Source organism: Acomys minous (genome assembly GCF_964271855.1).
Source record: "Acomys minous genome assembly, chromosome: 7".
NCBI classification, from domain to species: Eukaryota; Metazoa; Chordata; class Mammalia; order Rodentia; family Muridae; genus Acomys; species Acomys minous.
In genome coordinates, this window is record NC_140488.1 from 103,165,302 (window position 1) to 103,185,570 (window position 20,269).

At 36.3% G+C, this 20,269-nt stretch overlaps 1 protein-coding gene across 22 annotated transcripts in view; it reads right to left on the reverse strand.

The window, feature by feature from the left end:
* The window catches only part of HUWE1 (HECT, UBA and WWE domain containing E3 ubiquitin protein ligase 1), a 128,984-nt gene that overhangs the window by 48,685 nt on the left and 60,030 nt on the right, over positions 1-20,269 (reverse strand). For 20 of the 22 annotated variants that reach the window (XM_084789992.1, XM_084789995.1, XM_084790000.1 and 17 more), the window contains 13 exons: positions 19,011-19,068; positions 18,303-18,479; positions 15,360-15,605; positions 13,475-13,608; positions 12,979-13,073; positions 10,597-10,785; positions 7,974-8,190; positions 7,526-7,648; positions 5,941-6,178; positions 5,168-5,398; positions 2,704-2,826; positions 2,245-2,340; positions 1,478-1,747 (listed from right to left, as the gene is read on the reverse strand). In XM_084789992.1, coding sequence (XP_084646118.1) covers positions 1,478-1,747; positions 2,245-2,340; positions 2,704-2,826; positions 5,168-5,398; positions 5,941-6,178; positions 7,526-7,648; positions 7,974-8,190; positions 10,597-10,785; positions 12,979-13,073; positions 13,475-13,608; positions 15,360-15,605; positions 18,303-18,479; positions 19,011-19,068 — 2,197 coding nt within the window. The remainder of the gene's footprint in view (positions 1-1,477; positions 1,748-2,244; positions 2,341-2,703; positions 2,827-5,167; positions 5,399-5,940; positions 6,179-7,525; positions 7,649-7,973; positions 8,191-10,596; positions 10,786-12,978; positions 13,074-13,474; positions 13,609-15,359; positions 15,606-18,302; positions 18,480-19,010; positions 19,069-20,269) is intronic. The other 2 variants (XM_084789983.1, XM_084789989.1) reach the window with 2 other exon arrangements.

A 20,269-nucleotide genomic window follows, 5' to 3' on the forward strand; every position in this document is an offset into this window, starting at 1 on the left:
GAAAGGTACTCTCCTTCAATCACATGAATTCTTGGCTTGGCTTAATTGTCTTTTACACTGAACCATCTTGCTAAACCAGCTATTACAGAAACCCTAACCCTGAATTCTAAATCAAAGGGTGTGTGTGTGTGTGTGTGTGTGTGTGTGCGTGCGCGCACGCGCACGCCCGTGAACAAACAAACAAAAAGAAACACTTCTAGTGAAGTCAACCTCCAAAAGATCCTATCACTCTTTATTAGAAAGCCCCTCAAATTATTTTATCAAAGCCAAACTAATATAATGTTAGACTAATAGGCAAGCTATTAGACTATTTTCATTTTCAAAATATCTAATTTCTTAAAATGAGTATAGTGATATCACTGGTCTTCTCTATTAAGGTTTTACTGTACTTAAAATAATTTGTATAAGCATACATTCCAATAAAAGATCTTGTATCTAGTTATCCTTAAGCCTTATGTTTCTGTGCATTAAAAACTTATGCTTTAGGGGCTGGAGAGATGGCTCAGAGCTAAAAGCGCAATGGCTGCTTTTCCAAAGGTACTGAGTTCAATGCCCAGCACTCAAATGGTGGCTCACAATCCTCTTCTGGCATGTAGGTGTACACGAAGGCAGAACACTGTATGCATAATAAATAAAATAAATAAATAGTTGTGGGAACGAGAATATGAATATCTTTGATCAGCTCCCCAGAAGAAGCAGAGACCAGTGAGGCTGCCTGGAAGGTTCAGTCCAACTGAGTCACTTGGAAAGGAAAAATTCCAGCCTATTGTACTGCAATGTGTTCCAGATTACCAGCTTTTGAGAGCTGTCATCCATACCAGCTGAGCTTTAGTGATGTAACAGTTAGTGAGTCATTTCTGCTCCTGTAAGTAACGCCTCACATATATTCCCTTACACCCTTATCCCACAAACCTCATTGGTTCATAAAAATAAACAAATCGCTTATGAAACAGGAAACAGGTTTCCTCTTTTTAATTTTCCTCAAGATTTTATAAAACAAAATCTTAGTTAAATACATACAATGATACAAAATAATAAAGAAATACAAATAAATGCTACAGGGATATTTCTGCAGGTGGAGATTAGGGACAATTTGTTTCTTATTTCATTCAAACAATTAGAACATATTAATTCTATAATGGGAAAAGGAAACAATCACTAAAAAAGCAACAAAACTGGGTTATGAGTAACCCCAGAAAGCCCTTATACAAAAGGGAAAAAATTATTTTCTTAATATAAGAGATTTAGCTCGAGGATATTCTAACAAAAATTTGATGGAAAGCTTTGTTTTTTTCCCCTTCTCAGGACAATTTTTTTTTTTTTTTGGTGAAATGGATAAATAAAGTGAATACAGGCAACCAAAACCTAGAATATAAACATATCAGGTAGAATGCATGGCTTTTCAGAAATGTAGTTTTGAGAGATAACAGGAAAAGAACTTTAAATGCTCCCAACTTCTGCTAGCTTGAGAACTCACCTGGTTGACAACCTGCTTCAGAATCATATCACGATAGTCGGCTCCATTACGTTTGATAGCTGTCATGATCAGATCACAAACACGGTACACTGTATCAGGTAGCTCATCAAGAAGATGGAAGCAGCCTGGTAACATTGTATCTGTGAAAGTGTGGAGCTCATCTTGTTCCAATGGGTCAGCATCTTGAAACTTCTCTAGACACTTAGCTTCTTCTTCTTCTTGTTTTTCTCGAGCTTTCCGTTCCTCTTCTTCCTTTCGGCAAGCAACTTCCTAAAGGCAGGAAATGAGTACAACAACACATGCCAAAAGCGAAGGATGAAAAGTAAGTACCTGACCCAGTGTTTGAATACCATTTACCTTCTCAAATAGTTGAAACTTTAAAAAGGGCATGGTAATGAATGTAACAATAGGGGGAACATATGAGTACCCAAAAGCACTGTCAGTTGTAACTTGCAAATATTCTATGTACTAATCTCCAGAAAACTCATGTTTAGACCCTGTCGAATGTTTGCTTTCAGTGTGGCAAATATAAGGAAAATCACCCAGGAACACATAGCTAAGTTTGGTCTACTGGTTACTACCAGTTATATATTATGTCTAACTGGACAATGAAGACTAATGCTTCGTTTGAAGTACCAAAAGCTTCATTCTGGATAACAAGGTAGTTTAAAGATAGACCAAAATGCTGAGATGAGCAAGCTCCCCTCACTTTCCCTACCATTATGCATAGAACTCAGAATTACTTTTGGATGTTAGACTTTAGTTACCTCAGGTGACTCTGCCCTTTGATCCATTGGAATATCCTGTCCCAGAGACATGGCAATTGCTCTCATCATCTGGTCCTCTTCAGACATGCTAAGATCCTACAGAGTGACAACAGAGATATACAAATCCAAACCTAAAGAAACCTAAATAGGCAAGGCTACCTCACAAGGAAAGGGAACAAGCTGGAATGTTGCTCTCTCCAATTAAACCCAATTAAGGTTTATGTGCTTACCACTACAGGGATAAAAGGGAATTTAATGAAACAAAGAAATCAAAGTATGAGTTTTCTTGCAACCAAAGCCCCCAAAAATGGAGCATGCCTAGGGAATAGAAGTTTCTCTCAGTATATTCTGAAGCTTTCAGAATTAATACATAAAACATTGGCACAGGACACGGAGGAAAAAAAGGTTATCAGCAGCCAAACTAATGCACCAAAACATAAAAATTTTGTGTCAACTCACCCGAACAACTCCTCCTATGATTGGAGGAGGATGGGTTAAAAGGTACTCTGTTGCTTGTTCCATCGTGCTGGTGTTCAACAGAGCCTCCATGGCATGTTCTCTTGTGAAACCCATGTCCATGAGCTATATATGTATATATATATGAAAGGCAAGATCCCAGAACCACATTAACAGAGATATAAAAATATATTTCTATAAAAAAAAAAGCTTAAGTTTTTCTAAGTTTACATGAGCTAACAGCACTTATAAGTCAGGGCAGTAATTTATCACGAATGTTCTTTTCTCCTTCGTAAAGAAACACTACACTTCTCAACTAGAACCTATCAAAATGGAAGCCAGGGTACAGATGGTTATTAAAATTAAAATATTTGAGAGACGCAGAAGTATAAATTGGTATCTATTTTCCGGAATAGGAACTGATATCAGGAAGTAATTGCTAGATACACAAAAGACTTTGCATATAAGGAAAATACACCACAGCTTTATAGCATCCAACTAAAACAAAATTAGTAGAACAATTCCTGAGTGAGAATACAATCATTTAAAGAAATATTATTAGGCAGGTGTGATGCGCAGAGGTAGATCTCTTAAGAGTTGGAGGCCAGTCTGGTTTACAAAGCCAGCCCAGGGCAGCTGAGGCTACACAGAGAAACTCTGTATCAAAAAAACTAAAAACAAAAAACAAAAGACAACCAAAAAACACAAAAAACTCTATTATATAAATATAAATGGTGTAAAAAACCCAAACTTTCAAAACAAGAGCTTATTTTTATAATAAAAAATAAAAATGTGCACACGTGGAAGATAAATTTGAATAAAATAAGAGAACCTTCATATATAAAAATAATTTGAGGAAGACAAATGTCAAGTACCCAGCATGGATAGAAAACACTGGAAGACATGGATCATTAAATAAAAATCTCAGTGTCAGGCATGGGATAACTTTCTAAAAGTACTGTTCAACAAGTCCTGTGTCCCTTCCAACAACATAGGATATTGGTTTCCAGTAATAAGCTAGATTGTTAAAGCCCCATTGCTCAAGACACAACACACTTTGGTTGCAGGAATCAGAGAAACTAAATTATGGAGCTATGTGTGTGTCCTTGTGGCTAGGTTTCATAGTGCCGTGCTATGCTGAAAAGTAACTAACAGACTTACCCAGCTGTGGCTCCAGGCATGCTACAATGTTAGCCTCATGCAATGGTGGCATGATTATTACAGACGTAACTAACTGGTTTCTCATTGGATTTGAGGCCTGCTACACAAGACGGAATTCATGCCTGGTACTATATACCTAGTCAAAATAGCTGAGATCGTCATATTTTTCAAGCTGTCTTCTAAATATTTATACCTATAGATTAGTGTTGCATTCAGCCTTTGTCAGAAGTTTCTTTTTGCTGTAGGAATAGTTAATGCAGAGACTTTTAACTGTTCCAAGTGTTGAGAATAAGTAACCTCAAGTGCTCAGCACATTATTAAACCCACCCTTGAAAAGCTCAGGGTATATGGTAGAAGACGGAAGTCAGAAAGATCCTAAGATAGAATGCTTCTCAAATGCTGCTTTCTGGACATGTGTGGCTTTTGCATTCATGAACTCACAATAGTCATAAACATTTAACTAAGGATGATGAAAGGTTCACTAGTCCTACCTCTACTGAGGTACTATTGATGGTTTATGGCTGCTAGGGAAGAGAACAATTTCGGTTCTGGTTACTGTTAAGTTTCTATGTTACAATAGCTGACTATATACTCATAAGGCCATACATATGATCAGCACTAAATGGACTCAGCTGGTTATCAGGGGAAAAAGTCAGATATGAAGATAAAAGGGAAATTAATTGGTTGGGAGACTTGGGAAGGAGATTGGAGGGCTTGCTATAATCAAAAGTTTAAAAATTGAGGAAAACAACGTTAAAATATTCTTTGAAGCTTTTCTCGCCTTCTGTTTTTCAAAATGATACAAGATTAAAGTGATACAGGATTAGAAGTGAAAAGTTTTAAAAAGCTTTTACTAGAGAATAAAATTAACCACAATAATAGTTTGCCATATTGTTTAACCAGAACGTAGTCGAAGACAGTTTGCCTACCAAAAAAAAAAAAAATCGCAGGCTCCTGAAAACATCGTATAATTAATATGCTTAAGAGGATACAAATGGGTTATCTGCACACAGTACTGGGATCACACTGTTTACCTTACTTCAAAAGCAACAAAATAAGTATGCTGAGAAAAAGGTCTCCAAGCTAACAGAACCAAGGACTTAGTTGTATGGAAGCTTAGAAAATTCATCAAGAAGACAAGTAGCAAATAACTTTAATCTCAGAACATGGGAAGTCAAAGCAGGCTTCTGAATTTGAAGTTAGTCTTGCCTACACAGTGAGACAAAGGTTGTAAAACAAAATTTATGAGTATTAGATTCTACAAAGTGCAAAGTGTAGGGCCAGGAATCTGTGGATAGTACTCTACCTGTTGTAGCTGTTGCTGGTTGACTTGAGGTTCTCTGCGGGAGCCACCTTCTTCTTGACCTGCATCTTCTTCTCCTCGAGTTCCTTCCTTCTCTTTGCTCAGTCTCTCTCGAATTACAGGTTCTCCTCGGAGAATGTGGCATAGAATGGCCAGCATAGACTCAGCCATTCGTCCCCCGTATACTTTAAGGGGTTTCCGGTTCCACAGGTTCTTGATGCAAGTAAAGGCTGCCTGTAAGCCATTTAAAAAGCATATGAAAGCCGGGCGTGGTGGCTCACGCCTTTAATCCCAGCACTCGGGAGGCAGAGGCAGGCGGATCGCTATGAGTTCGAGGCCAGCCTGGTCTACAAAATGAGTCCAGGCCAGCCAAGGCTACACAGAGAAACCCTGTCTCGAAAAACAAAAAAGCATATGAAGACTTTGCCACTCAATTCAAATCCCCAGCAGGAAAATGAAAGACTCATACACTTCTCCACAATGAGTCAGTTACAACAACAACAACAACAACAAAAACAAAACAAAAAACAAAACAAAACAAAAACCTCAGACTGGCACTGAAGGGGTTTAACAAAGTACAGTTGGGTATGGTGAGGTGGGGCATTTAATTCATCCAGAAGTACCAGCTCATGTAAACAGTTCATGTTTACAGCAGGAAACCAACCTAACTATAATCTCTATTCACCCTTATCTGGAAACCAAACAAAGCATAGTGGCAATTATTTAGTTATCATGAAAAAAATTTCCCCTTTGGCTGTAAAACATGTAATACTCACTTTTTGAGTTACTACAAGAAAGCGGAGGGCACTGAATTGTGGAAAGTTCTGGACCCCTCCAGGCAATTTGGCAGGCAACGAATGTGGAGACTCAAGCACCGTGGTGGGATTCACCATCTTTTCTACAAGCATAAGCCAGGCATCTAGAAATTCTCCTGTGCCATCAGGTAAGTCTGAATGCTCCAATCCCTCAGAAACTGGAACTTTTCCTCCCATAGACAGAGCCCAGTTGAAAGTTCTAAATTCAAATAAGAGAAAACATGTTAAAAAAATATCAACTAGTATTTTACATACAGGAGAACTTACATTACTTAAAGGATTGCAATCACCAAAACAATGGTACCATAGTTTCTATCTTTTTCTTGTTATTACTTTGGTTTTTGAGATAATATTTGTATTACCTCTTCTTTTCCTTTATCTCCTCCATAGAAACCTAATACTACTCCACGGTCTCTTCCAAATTCATGACTTCTTTTTTCTATTGTTGAATGAATGTATGCACATGTATATGCATATGCATGGCTACATATGTCCAATATGTATGTTACTTTTATGTGTGTTTGCAAGATTGATCATTTGGTATTAGATAACCAATTGGTGTGCTCTTCCCTACAGAAGACTTTCTCCCACTTTTAGAATTCCTCAGTTTCCTATGTACACCTTAGTGTTGAGTCCCCATGGGGTGTCTATTGTCCTTGTTCATTGCATGTTCAGGCTGTCAAGCTGTTGATTCTTCATGGATGCAACTTTTGACATTACTAGACAACAGTCTCATAGCAAAATCCTTGATCCTCTGGCTCTTATAATTTTTAAATCCCCTCTTCCACAATGTTCCCTGAGCTTTAGATAGCTATTTTGTAGATGTATCTGATGGGACTCGGTTCCACAACTCTACATTTTGACTGGTTGTGGTTTTCTGTAATGGTGTTAATTTACTGCAAAAGAAAGCTTCCTGGATGAGGAGTGAGGACTACATGTACCAGGCTAGACTCAAAAGTAGCTGTTATTATTTTATCATGCCATTTATGAGCTTTTTAAAGACTTACATATGTTTTAAAGACTTACAAATTGGTTATCTTAAATCTTTTGACCAAACCCGTAAGAGAAACAAGTAAAATCAAGCTTATTTAAAAACAGGGTTTTTAAAAACCAAACAAAACAAAAAAAAAAATGTGTATTAGGAATGGGAAGCCAAATACGGAAACAAACAACAAAACCAAAACAGAGATTCTTTATGCACTCAGGCACACATGTGTTTTGTTTTGTTTTGTTTTAACTTTCTGAGTGTTTGCTAACATGTACCTCTGTACACCCACGGGTATGAATGCCTACTTCCAATGGAAGGGGTCAGTTGCCTTGGAATGGGAGTTACAGATGGTTGTGAGATGCTAAGCAGGGTTGGGAACAGAACAGGGGTTCCCTCTAAAAGCTTCAGGTGCTCTCAACTAACTCTCTAGCCCAAAACCAGACTCTTACTTCTAAAGGAAATAAAGATATGCATGGCTATGAGCAGGTAAGGCGCATGGGGAAGATTAAAGTACAAGAAATGATTATTTGTGGGGAGAGAAAAAAAATCCATCCTTACTCAAAAAGAGCATTGTGGCCACCAGAACAGAGAAATTTCTGAAGCATAAGGTGGTATGGATACTTTCTCTCATCAAACAGCATTGGAGATGTGAATCCAACTGAACAGATGAAGAATGTCAACCTAAAAGAAAATAAAAAATAACCATTTCCAAGATACACACAAAAGCAACAGGAAATTAAGTGAAAAATTCAAAAGAAGTTATCAAAGCATTCAACTGACAGACTGGTTAGGCAGCCAGGTGATAGTTGCCACCCAATTAAGAATTAAAAGGTTACTGAAATGTAGCTTATATATATATATACAAAGTACAACCAAAAAAATCTCATATGGAACATAGAAAACAAGAAAACAAGAGAAAACACTTTTTCAATAAGTAGAATAGGGAAAAAGATATATTGTTTTTATTGTCCCTTTCTACTCCCTGCATCTCAAAATAGGAACTCACCTGAAGCGGGGAGTAGGTGTATATGGTGGGGGCTGCCAAGATAAGCCCTTTGTTAGTAGCTTCGTGAGGGCTGAAGCTGTTGATCTAGCAGCAGGTGTTGGTGCAGTAGTGGTACTGGCAGCATGATGGCTCCTTCTCTGACGGACAGGAGAACCCACACAAAGCTTAACAAGGAGTCCAAAGAGCTCAGCAAGTGCACGGCCTAATCTGGAAGAAGCTGAAACCCAGAAAGCAATATAATACTATAAAGTGGTCACATGGTTTTATAATACATGCTCTTCGTGGTTTAAAAATAATTTTATTTTCATTATTTTTATAGTGTGTATATGGGTCAGAGGACCACATTGAGGAGTCAGTTCTCTCCTTCTATCTTTACATGGGCTCTAGGAACTAATCAGGTTTGCATATAAAGTTGCCTTAACCATGCAGCCATCTCACCAGACCAACTTTTTTATAATTGACCACTTTTTTTGAACAACAGTAAAGAATTCTTGAGACTTGTCTCTTCGAGTAATAGGAACTTCCATAAGGAACAAATGCACTCTGAGGGCAAGAAGTAAAACTGACTATATTGACATTCATTATACAACATAAATGTAAGGCTGTTGTAGGTGGTTTTTCCTCCCGGCCCTAAGCTCTCAGTGTAACTCATGAGACTTATTAAATATTATACAAATATTTAGACCATATAGCTAGGCTCATCTCTGACTAGCTCATAAACTTAAAACAATCCATTACTCTTATCTACATTTTGCCACATGGCTGGTTACCTGAGCTCAGGCACCATCTATTTGTCCTCTCACATCTTCCCATGGTGAATCTCACATGCCTGGCTCATCCCAGAATCCCTTCTGCCTGCCCGATGCTTTATCTCTTACTTCCTGCCTAAGCTATATAAGGCCATCAAATTTGTTGACAAGTGCTATATCAACACAATATATACAGTTTTCCTTCAATAACAAGCATATAAAATAAGGACTAATACTGCTAAATTAATCATAAATCGACAGTCTTTGTTGAAACAATACGGCAGTAAATACTGACAAATGATACACTCACTATATTTAAGGTCACTTAAAATGCCTGCCTTTTTAAACAGCAAAAATAAAAAATTAATTAAATAATTTTAAAAAGTATGATCAATTCAGTGATCCCCATCCTTTCTAACGCTACAACCACCCTTTAATAAAGTTCCTCATGTTGCAATGACCTATGACCATAAAAAATTTTCATTGCTACTTCATTACTAATTCTGCTATTATTATGAATCATGATGTAAAATGTCTGTTTTCCACTGGTTTCACCCCTGTGAAAGTGTCATTGGAATCTCCAAAGGGATCATGACCCATAGGTTCAGATCCAGGAATCAATTGACCAGAGAAGATCACATTAGACTATAAATTATATAATTAAAAGAAAAAAATGTTGGTAGGAAAAACAAGTGATTATGGAAAGAAAATATATTTGCTCTATCACTCAACAACGTGCTTTGGTTTTTTTAAGTGACTCAGTTAACCTGGAATTCATGAATTGGTTTTACTAGAATGACAATGGGCCTCAAGCCTCCCCTTCTTATGCTTACCTGTCAGTACTGGGTTTTCCGAAAACGTGCTGTCACACATTTTTGTCTGGGTCTTGGATATCTGAACTGGGTATTCTAATTACCACAGCAGTCACTTTAGTCATCTCACTAGCCCTTTTCTCTATGTATGTATATAAACATCCATATATAAACATATATACACACATACATACACACATAAATGCAAGCATAAACAGAACACAGGTTATGAATAGAAAAATACAACTTATATAATATAAATATATATAAACAGAATCTGTATATTCTATTTATGCTTGTCTTACAATCATACTCAAAACTTAAAATGAGGCATACAACGCAAAAAACAGTCATTTCACCTCCCTAGTCTACATGAAGCAACATTTCATAATTTTAATTATGGAACAAGTTACAGATACATGAACTGCCTGGCTAGAAGTTCTGGCATATTCAAATTTTGAAAACCTAACACATTTAAAGCAATAGGAAAATGTACCAAAGTATTGTTTACACTTAATTTCTCACTATTACTCACAGAAGAATTACTAAAGCAGCTCAAAGATATTTCAAGAGTAAGAAAACAAAATGCATGATCAGTGAAGAAACAGGGAAGAAAAACATGGTTTGGGGCACAAAACCCTTAGAATGTTCAAAGGTCACACTACCCAATTAAGTATAGTAAGACTGGTGACACTTCACATAAAACAAGATGTTATCTCTAGATGCAAAAAGTAAGACAACTATAGACTCAGCAGTAAGACAGTTATAGGTATCTCCAATAGGTATCTTGATGAGACATTTCAGTGGAATGGTAGTAGGAGGCATCATTTATAATAACTGAAGCATAAACAAGAATGGAGGACAGATATATCAGGAAGAAATTTTCTCTTATATCAACTAGTATAGAGCATGTCAACAAAGTACATGTGAAAGTAACAACATTATTACAACTTTGTCTTATTCCAAACAATACAGTTTTTCCAATTTAATTTGAGGACTATTAGGTCTTTGAGGCCTAGAGAGTTTAAATAAAAAATAAGTAAATAAACAAGAATCACTGACCTGACAGCAACGGCTTGATTTGTTTGATTCTGGCAGCCATAGCAGGGGTGATTTTAGATTTGCCCTTAGAATCTGAAGAAGGTTCATCTGTCTCCATGGGAGCCAATGTATCACCATCTAGCTCAATCCCTTCCAATAAGCCCTGGGTAGAAGAATCCATACTTCCCGCTGTTCCATCCTGTTCTCCATCTGTAGGCATAAGAACGGATTAATAAGGTCATGCAGAGCCAGCACATACCCGGATCCATGTTTAGAAGAGTCCCAAGAAATTGTTATCTATGGTGCTTGTTGCTATTTAAATTTCAATTTCTTCCTAAGTTTAGGAGATCAAACAAAACCAACACTCCAAATCAAAAGTGAACAAAAGAAATGTGTTTGTTTGGACTTCTACCAAGTACATACATGGTGGCATCTTCAAATGAAATCATATGAAACATCTTAGTACACAGCATAGTGCATATCACATTTGAAGCTATCACTAAAGATGCCATGCTAGAATCTTACAGATGGTTCGAACAAAAATTGGACATTATATAATAGTGCTTGACAATTTTGTTTCCCGTTTTGTTTATTCTGTACTTGAATAAAAATTGTGTATTAAGTTTTTTTATGCACATGGGTGCTTTGCTTACATATATGCCTGTGTACTTATGTACATGCCTGATGCCAACACAGAAGGGGGGATTGGATGCCATAGGACTGTAGTTACTGGTGACTGTGATTATCCTGTGGGTACTGGGAAGAACAGACTGTGCTCATAATCACTGAGTCATCTCTTTTTAGTCCCCACTCCCACCCCCGTATATTTTACCTATTTAGTATGTGCAAATGGGAGTGTAGGCATACATGCTCTATGGTGCATGAGTGGAAGGAGAACACGTGCTAGGAGTCAGTTCTCTTCTATTTTATGGGAACTGGACTCAAACTATCCGTCAGGCTTGGCAGCAACGGTTTTCAACCACTAAGGAATCTTGCCAGTATCCACGTTTGAAAAAGATGTATTTATTTACATCTTGAAAACGATGTATATATGCCTGTGTAGGTGTGCACAGAGGCCAGAAGAGAGTGTCTGCTGTCCTCCTCTATATCCACCTATTCCTTTGAGGCAAGGTTTCTCACTGAACCTGGGACTAGAGATTTATTAGCTAAACTGGAAGCCAGCAAGCCCCCAACAATCCTCTAATCTCCAACCTGTTCCACTTGAAATTGAAGTTGCAGGCATGCCTACAATAACACACTTATTGTTTGTGTGCTGAGATCCAAATTTGGGTTCTCACAATGGCACATGGCACACAAAGTATTCATAACCATGAAGCAGTCTCTCTAGGTCACACCTCCTCTTGGAAGACAAGTTTTCATGCTGATTACAAACTCATTAGTATGCAATCATAGGTAATCTTGAACAGCTGATCCTCCTGCCTGTACCTCACTATTGCTAGGATTGCCTGGCTTTGTCTATATATTCTTAATCTCAGTAACAGTTTTATGAATTTACTAATTTTTCTCTTGGATGGTTTTAAGAAACTGTAGCTTCTTTCTTAGCCAAACTGCTAGAAATGGGGCACTGAATATGTAAAGACTAACAAAGTGGGGGTGTGGGGGTGTCTCCAAGTCTACGGACACACCAAAACAAGAATAAATCTGTAAATTGTTGGGAGAAGCAATTCTTTGACAATTTTACTTTTATCCTCAATTCTCAGTAACTTTTAACCTTAGAATAAAATTTGAAATAGTACTTGAGTCTTTCCACTCCCCATAATAACCAATAAGTTCTTAATATATAAGATAGATATGCTTACTTTAAATAGGTAAAAGTTTTCAATGAACAAATCATTTAATCCAGTATGATCAATAGTTATTCATAAAATTGAGAAAAAAATGCCTTTCCCAACAGGTTACAGAGAATTTATACTTAAAATTGAGACATCATACATGAAATTATTAGCATGCTTTTTGATAGAATAATTTTTAGGACTCAGTCTTGTATTTACAGAAAATTACATGCAGACTTTCATTTCTCAAAATAACACATTAGAAACCAAGTCAACTCTTGGCATTTAAGAAAAATAGGTATGTTTATCATTTTTTAAGCTAGGACATTCTTAAATAACCCCAGGGAAAGGTCAGGGAGATACCTCGCAAATGTTGTGTGTTATGTGGTAGCAGCAATGCATGTTCAGCTGTTATGCATGTTCAGCTGTTAAACTAATTTATTATAATGTGTATGGTTTTATAGAAGAAATGGCAAAAATATCTAAATTTATTAATTAAAAATCAGTAAAATGATGAAAACTGAAGATTAAAGATGACAAAGAGCCCCTGAAGTCATCAGGGACAGAACTTAAAAAGTAATGACTTAAGATTTTAGTTTCTTAGAGTTACCTGATCTTTTTCCGCCCTGGGTCGTACCTGCCTTCTCATCCTTTGGAACAAGTTTCTGCATGTCTGCTTGGCCAAATTCACATCCAGACGGTAAGCTACAACAAGAGAATAGTAAATAAATAAACAAACCAAACAAAGCACTATTATAGTAAAATTCTACATGGCCTTTGACTTGCTTGGCCAATACCTCTCAGAGCAGTTAAGTTATCCTAAATGGCATAAAAAATATCCTGAGACAGCAACAAAAAAAATATTTGCGCTATGCTAATATTAATATGTCCACCTCTGGGAATTCAAATTAAACATGTGCAAGATGTTATTATTTGTCATTTTTAGTCCCTAAACTTTAAAGTGGGAAGAAAAAAAAAACACTGGACCTTTTTATAAAACCTTGTCCCCCTCCCAATCCCCCGTTTAAAGAAATCTTACAAGTTTTTAAAAATTTTGTCTGATAGTAAAGCCGAGAGATATTAAGAGAAACAATCATTCTTCTTACCTGTTAGGGGTACACAGAGAGAGGAGGACAGTGCTTTCCCACACCAGAGAACAGTATAACTGGCTTAGCTTGCTCAGAACACTCAAACCCAACTGAGAACCCCACTGGTTTACAGAGATGGAACGAATTTCACTCTGCAACCAAAGAAGCATTTTCAAATGTGAGACAGTATCTAAACAATTCTATTTTTAAAATATCAACTTTTCGTTATTTTAGAAAGATGTTAAGCTGCTATTTTTCTATTTGGTATGGTATCACATGCCTATAACCCCAGTACTTTTGGAGGCAGGAGATGATAATGATGTCAAGCAATGTCTGGGCTACATAGTGAGCTGGTAGAAAATGGACTCTTGCCCAAAGGCAGAAAGTGGTAAGTGATGAACACACACACACAGTGGCAAGCTACTTACTTCCTTTTACCATGTGTGCATGGGTACCTCTGTCTGTGGAGTCCAGAAAAGGGGCTAATAACCTTATTTTTTGGACAGGGTTTTCTCCTGACCTAGAGTTTGTAGATTTGACCTTTTTTAGCTAGCCAACAAGCCCCAGGAAAACTACCAGTCTGTTTTCACAGTGCTGAGATCACAAGCATGTGTCCAGTTTCTAGACATTTATATGTAATTTCTGGGGCCTAAAACTCAGGTCCTCAGATTTACATGGCAGGCATTTTGCAAGTGAGTCATCTTCCCAGTCTCCCACTACCATTTTCTTTATGAAACAAGAAAGATCACAGATTGTAGACAATATAGCATTTGACACACCTTTTTGTTGCTAACTATTAACTTAAATGTTTGTGGTGAAATATTTTTACCACCCGGACTGTTTGATCTACATGAACATGTATATAGAATAGTTGTAAAGGTTTCAAGGTGGCTCAGATATAAAAGATGATTGCCATGAAATCCTTGTAACCTGAGTGTGATACTTAGAACCAATATAAAGGTAAAAGGAGAGAATGGACTTAGTAGAGTTAGTTGTCCTTTGACCTCCTCATGTGCACTATAGCATGTTCAAAACCCGTCTTGATATCAAGTACACAGAACAATAAACAAAAAACTAAGTAAATGTAAAGAAATGAGCTACATATTTGCTATTAAAAAAGGATAGTTGTAAGATGAAATGGACACCAAATTAATTTTGCCCTCAAAAACAAATTGAACCTTTGTTATAGATGATTAATATTAGTAATAATAACAACATGGTTGTTAAAGTTCCATTCATATGATAACCTATATTGCCACACAACTGCTAATAAGAACAAAAACTAAGAGCTAGAGAGATGGCTCAGAAGTTAAGAGCACTGTCTACTCTTTCAGAGGTTGAGTTCAATTCCCAGCACCAGAGGGTGGCTCACAATGATCATGAAGTCTGGTGCCCTCTTCTGGCTGGCAGGCAAACATGCAGGCAGAACATTGTATACATAATAAAGAAATGTTAAAAAAAATAAAAACTGAGAGAAAGAGTTAAATTACATAGTAATTTAAAGCATAAGCCTACCCACCAGGTGTGGTGGTGCATGCCTTTAATCCCAGCACTGGGGAGGCAGAGACTGGTAGATCTCTGTGAGTTCGAGGCCAGCCTGGTCTATAGAGCAAGTTCCAGGACAGCCAGGGCTATTACACAGAGAAACCGTAGCTTCAAAAACCAAAATAAATAAACAAACAAACAGATAAATAACCAAATAAACAAACAAAAGCAAGCAAGCATGAGCTCAACATCAACCACCAGATACACTGTCCAAAAACTCTAAATGCTAAATGAGGCCATCTTTCAGCGGCTATTCCACGTAGATTAATTCCTAACCACAGTAACCTAGCAAGTGTATATAAGCCCTTGGCATTTTATTGGCTTTAAATTGAAAACACGGCTCCAACATCATTCTTACCTGTCCAACTCTGCAAGTGTGAACAAACATCATGATGTAGGCATGGGCAGCAGTGAGCGCATGCAACAGAGGTGTGGCCTGAGCTGAGAGGGTGGCATCAGCAACATTGCCTGCGCATGCCAGTTCTCGCAGTAACACAGAGCCCCCGGGGGACTCAATGGGCCGGTGTAAAGGCTCCAAGGAGGAAAGGATAGAGTCTAACTGAAGGAGACCTTCTTGAAGAACTTTGGGTTCATGTGAAAGGGTCTGAAACAAGAATAATGCATGTGCCACTATGTAATGAAACATATACATTATGTTAACATTCACAGTGAAGGTGACTATTACTTGAGCTCTCCCAAATTTCAGTTGTCTCTCAGTTTATAAGTGGTAACGCCAAAATATAAAGTCAAGAATGATATATTTCACTACCTTTGTGTAATAGACTACTTTCAGACTTGATGAGCCAGTCATGCTTAAAGCCATGTAAATGTCAAACAGTACTGCCTGCTGTACTGCTGTATAAGAGGTTAGTTTTAAATTTTGCTTAGACAGGAGCAATGTTAGGCAAATTTCCAAATCTTGAAAATGTTTCATATTTCAATGTTTTCAATTTATTTCTAAGGAGTAAATTGATATTTTAGTAAAATACAATTAAACATTGATGAGTAGGGAGGCTGAGATAGCATGTGAACCTCAACCCTCGCCTCATACAATGTTATTCTGTTGTATACATTATCTAGCAGTACAAATGAAACAGAAGGAAATAAAGGAGAAAGCAAGTATAACAAAAGCTATAGACTAGTCAAACTATTAATAAATAAATTATATTTTCAGGTCATGAAGTACTTTCATGGCTATAATGCTGTCTTCTCTACAAAACAAGAGCGATAACTCTGAGATTTGCATCAGGAAGGCAAATTATTTTAACAGTCAACCCAAATATTACATTTCTTTTCAAATTAGGAAAGAAAAATCTGGCAATTAAAGATTACCACTTGTTACGCAAAGCTAGAAATTATTTGCCTTCCTATGGCTTGAAATAAATCTATCCCTCCTCACAGAGCATCTTAGAGGTGGGGTAGTTAGATCAGTCCTTTCCCCTTGTTCTCCTATGAAAGCACTTTACACCTGCAAAGAGTGAAACAAAATAAAACATTAAATTGCAGTTTCTAGAAATTACTTATCACTGGACAAAACAGCTGACAGAGGAGCTTTATTGTTAATTATTATCAAAATTCCAATCTTTCTTATGCTGGGTTGGAGGCAGATATAAATTTTCCCTCATAATTCAAATACAACTTTTCAAGGGGCTCAAAGCCAAAACAATCTTGGGAGTACAGGAGCACAACTGAATTTGAAGTTCTCACACTTCCTGGTTTCCAAACTTATTACAAAGTTAATACTAATGAAAATTGTGATACTGGACAACCAATGGGAAAGAATAAAGCCCAGAAAGAAAATTTTACATTTTATAGTTAAATCATGTTTAAAAAGAATGATAGGGCATGGTTTAATAAAAGAGCAGTCTTTTCAATAAATGATTTTGCTGGAAATGTGGTATGTATACACATTAAAATAAAGTTGAACCTTCTGGGTCTCTCCAAATGTATCAAGACCTAAGAATTGAAAACATATAATTCTTCTATTAAAGTATAGTAATAAAATTATCTGAAATTTCTTGGATCAACACCAAACACACAGAAAACAATTGACAACAAAAACAACATCAAAACCTTTAGTATGTGAAAGGCACTATCAACAAAGTAAAAAGGCAACCCACAGAATGAGGATATTTGTAAGTGATGTATCTGAAAAAAGAGGGTGATATCCAATATATACAGAGATATTCTACAATCAACAGCAAAACACCTTAATTCGATTCAATATAGAATAAAGGACACGAAAATACAATAGCAAAAGATGCACACAGACAATAACCCAAGTACACAATGGAATAAAAGCTATGCTTAATAACACCAAATGCAAGTCAAAATGAAAATGAAATACTACTTAATATTCCCAAGCATGACTATTATTATTCTGGTATGGAGATGGTAAAATTAACAATCCTTATATGCAGCTACTAGAAATGGAAAATGCACCTTGGAAAAGTAGCTTGAAGGCTTTCAAGCAGACACACAAAAAATGGAATTATCATTTGATTGAGCTATTTCACTTCAAAATACATATCCAAAAGAATCAAAAGGCAAATCTTAAAGAGCTATTTATACACTCAAGTTTACAACAGTATTCATCAGAGGAATAATAATAATAATAATAATAATAATAATAATAATAATAATAATAATAATAATAATAATAATAATAATAATAAGCAACCTATATGTCCAGTGACAGAGGAATGCATAAAATGATGGAATGAATGAATATATATATGTATGTGTATATATATATAAACCACTTAGCCTTAGAAAACTGATTAAACTGACACACCTGATAAACACTAATATCACCATAACAAAATCATACACTGTACAATGATATTACATAAAGTGCCTAGAGTTAAGTACCTCAAGTTGAGAAAGTAGGATGATAATTGCCAAGATGCAACAGGGGAGAAACAAGTAGCTTGCTAAATCAAAGACTTTAGAAATAAAGGTGTTTTGGTTTTCAAAATTTGAGCAATAAATTACATATCAATTCATGACTAATAAAGCTTTGGGAAAAGGAAAATACACTGCAAAATGAATGAGCATACTACAACCAAAACGTTACCATAACAAAGTATGAATAAAGCTAGAAAGATTTCTTGAAAATATACTTTCACTCATGAAATGGCATAACTACACGAAAATGCAGAAAAATAATTTTTCTATGAAAAATAGTATAAAACAGATTAAGTAGAACAGACACAAATGTATCAATTTTTAACTATAGGTAAGGGAGAACACAATGAAAATACATACATAGATGTAAAATATTTGGCTAGATGTGTCTTACCAATATGGATTTGCAGACACCTGCAACAGCCTGACAGGCAGCAGATGTGGGAAAGTCAATGGGCAGATTGGGAAGACCCAAAATGGTAACCAAAGGTAAGAGTCCTTTCTGATTTACAAATTCTTGACAGTGGTCATCTGTTGTATTGTTGCTCAGAATAGATTCCACAAATTTCATCTAGGTAATGAAAAGGTTTTTTTTTTAACAAGTTAGCTATTGACACTTGACAATAAAAGGTCAGTTTGGCATCAGGAACAAGAACAGTTTATAGTGAAATCTGCATTTTCTGTAATACCACAACTTCAACTAACAAGGATAAAAAATTGGTAAATAATCATCCAGAAAATAAGGAAGTATGGCTTCCACTTTTTCCACCACTCCAAAAAAAAAAAAAAAAAAAAATCAAATAAATTGAAAAGCTAAATGACTTGCTCTGAGCCACACTCTGAATTAGTAAAATGGAGGTGGGGGAAGAGTATGTTGGACAAATTCAGACATAATATTGGTTTAACACACCCAAATATTGTTAAAATTCAAATGTACAAGAATAACTGTTAACGGGAAAATTTGAGAATAAGTTTATTGCAAATGGGGGAAGAACAAAGTATTTCCAGTTTTGCACATCTTCCCCTCTTTACTTTAAACAACTGTACTCCAACAGCCTTGTACAAGTTCCTGAAAAGCGCATTTCTATACAATGAATCTTACCACATTAAGGATGTAATCCATGAGGGGGATCGGAATACGTTCCTCTGTACCAACAACCCTGTTAAGGAGAAAAAGAGTCAGTTACACAGAAATTCACACCAACAGTGAAAAGAAAACAAAGTGCAAGTCTAGCCCTTGTTCTAAGTCATACTCTTAGCCCTTAGCATATGAATCTTAAGGCTTTGAAGACAGGAACATTAAAAAAAGAGCTGAAATCAATAATGAAAACCCAAGGCTTTAAAGTGTAGCATTTATTATATATGTATTAAAAATGTCATTATCCTAAGACAAACTACTGTTAGATGAATTCATCATGAAAATATTTAAAATTAAATTCAATTAAAAGACCAAATATTTTCTTACTGAAAAGGACCAGGTAAAGAAGCAAACATAAAACATAGTTACATTCTCTATGTATCCTTGGCTGTCCTGGAACTCAGAGACTCACCTGCCTCTGCATCCCTGGGTGCTGGGATTAAAGGTGTGCACCACCATGCCCAGCACATAGCCATATTATGTTAGATTTAGAGCTTAGGAAGAAGAGGACTTGTAATTTTTTGATGTAAAATGCTTTAGAATGACGAATCCACAGGAACAGTCAAAGCTCAAGTCAGTTCTCAAGGCTCCCTTTCCTATAAATTTGTATTTTTAGGATAACAGTTCCTAATCAAGTTTGGTGGTTTTGCTTTTATTGTTTGCTTTTTGAAACACTTCAACACTGGATGACAAATGAGGTTATAGATTTAGAAAAACCATCTTCAAATTGTCTTTTGTAAGGAAATGACAGCGGGAAACAACCATAGTGTACTGACATGAAAAGAAAGTATACCTCAAAGATAGACTCTTGAAAAAAAGGGAACGTAAGTAGAAAATAGAGCATATGATGATGAAATGGTCCTTGGAATAATTCTGAGCAAGAAGTGGCAGAGGAAGAACAAAGGAAGCAATTAGTTGTCTTTGAGAGAAAAGTTGGTTAAAAAAAAAGTTTCTCATCCTTGAGCAAGAAAAAACATAAATAAAATTTTGCTTGCCAAGAAAACATTTGGTAGGAAACTGAAGATGAGGAGAACAGAGAGGCTTTATGAATAGGTTTAGTAATGAAACATCCAAGGCTAAGGTTTGTGGCTATGGATATTTTTTTTCAGCTTTTTCCCCCTGACACAGGGTTTCTCTGTGTAACCTTGGTTGTCCTAGACCCACTTTATAGACCAGGCTGGCCTTGAACTCAACAGCAATCCACCTGCTTATGCCTCACTGAG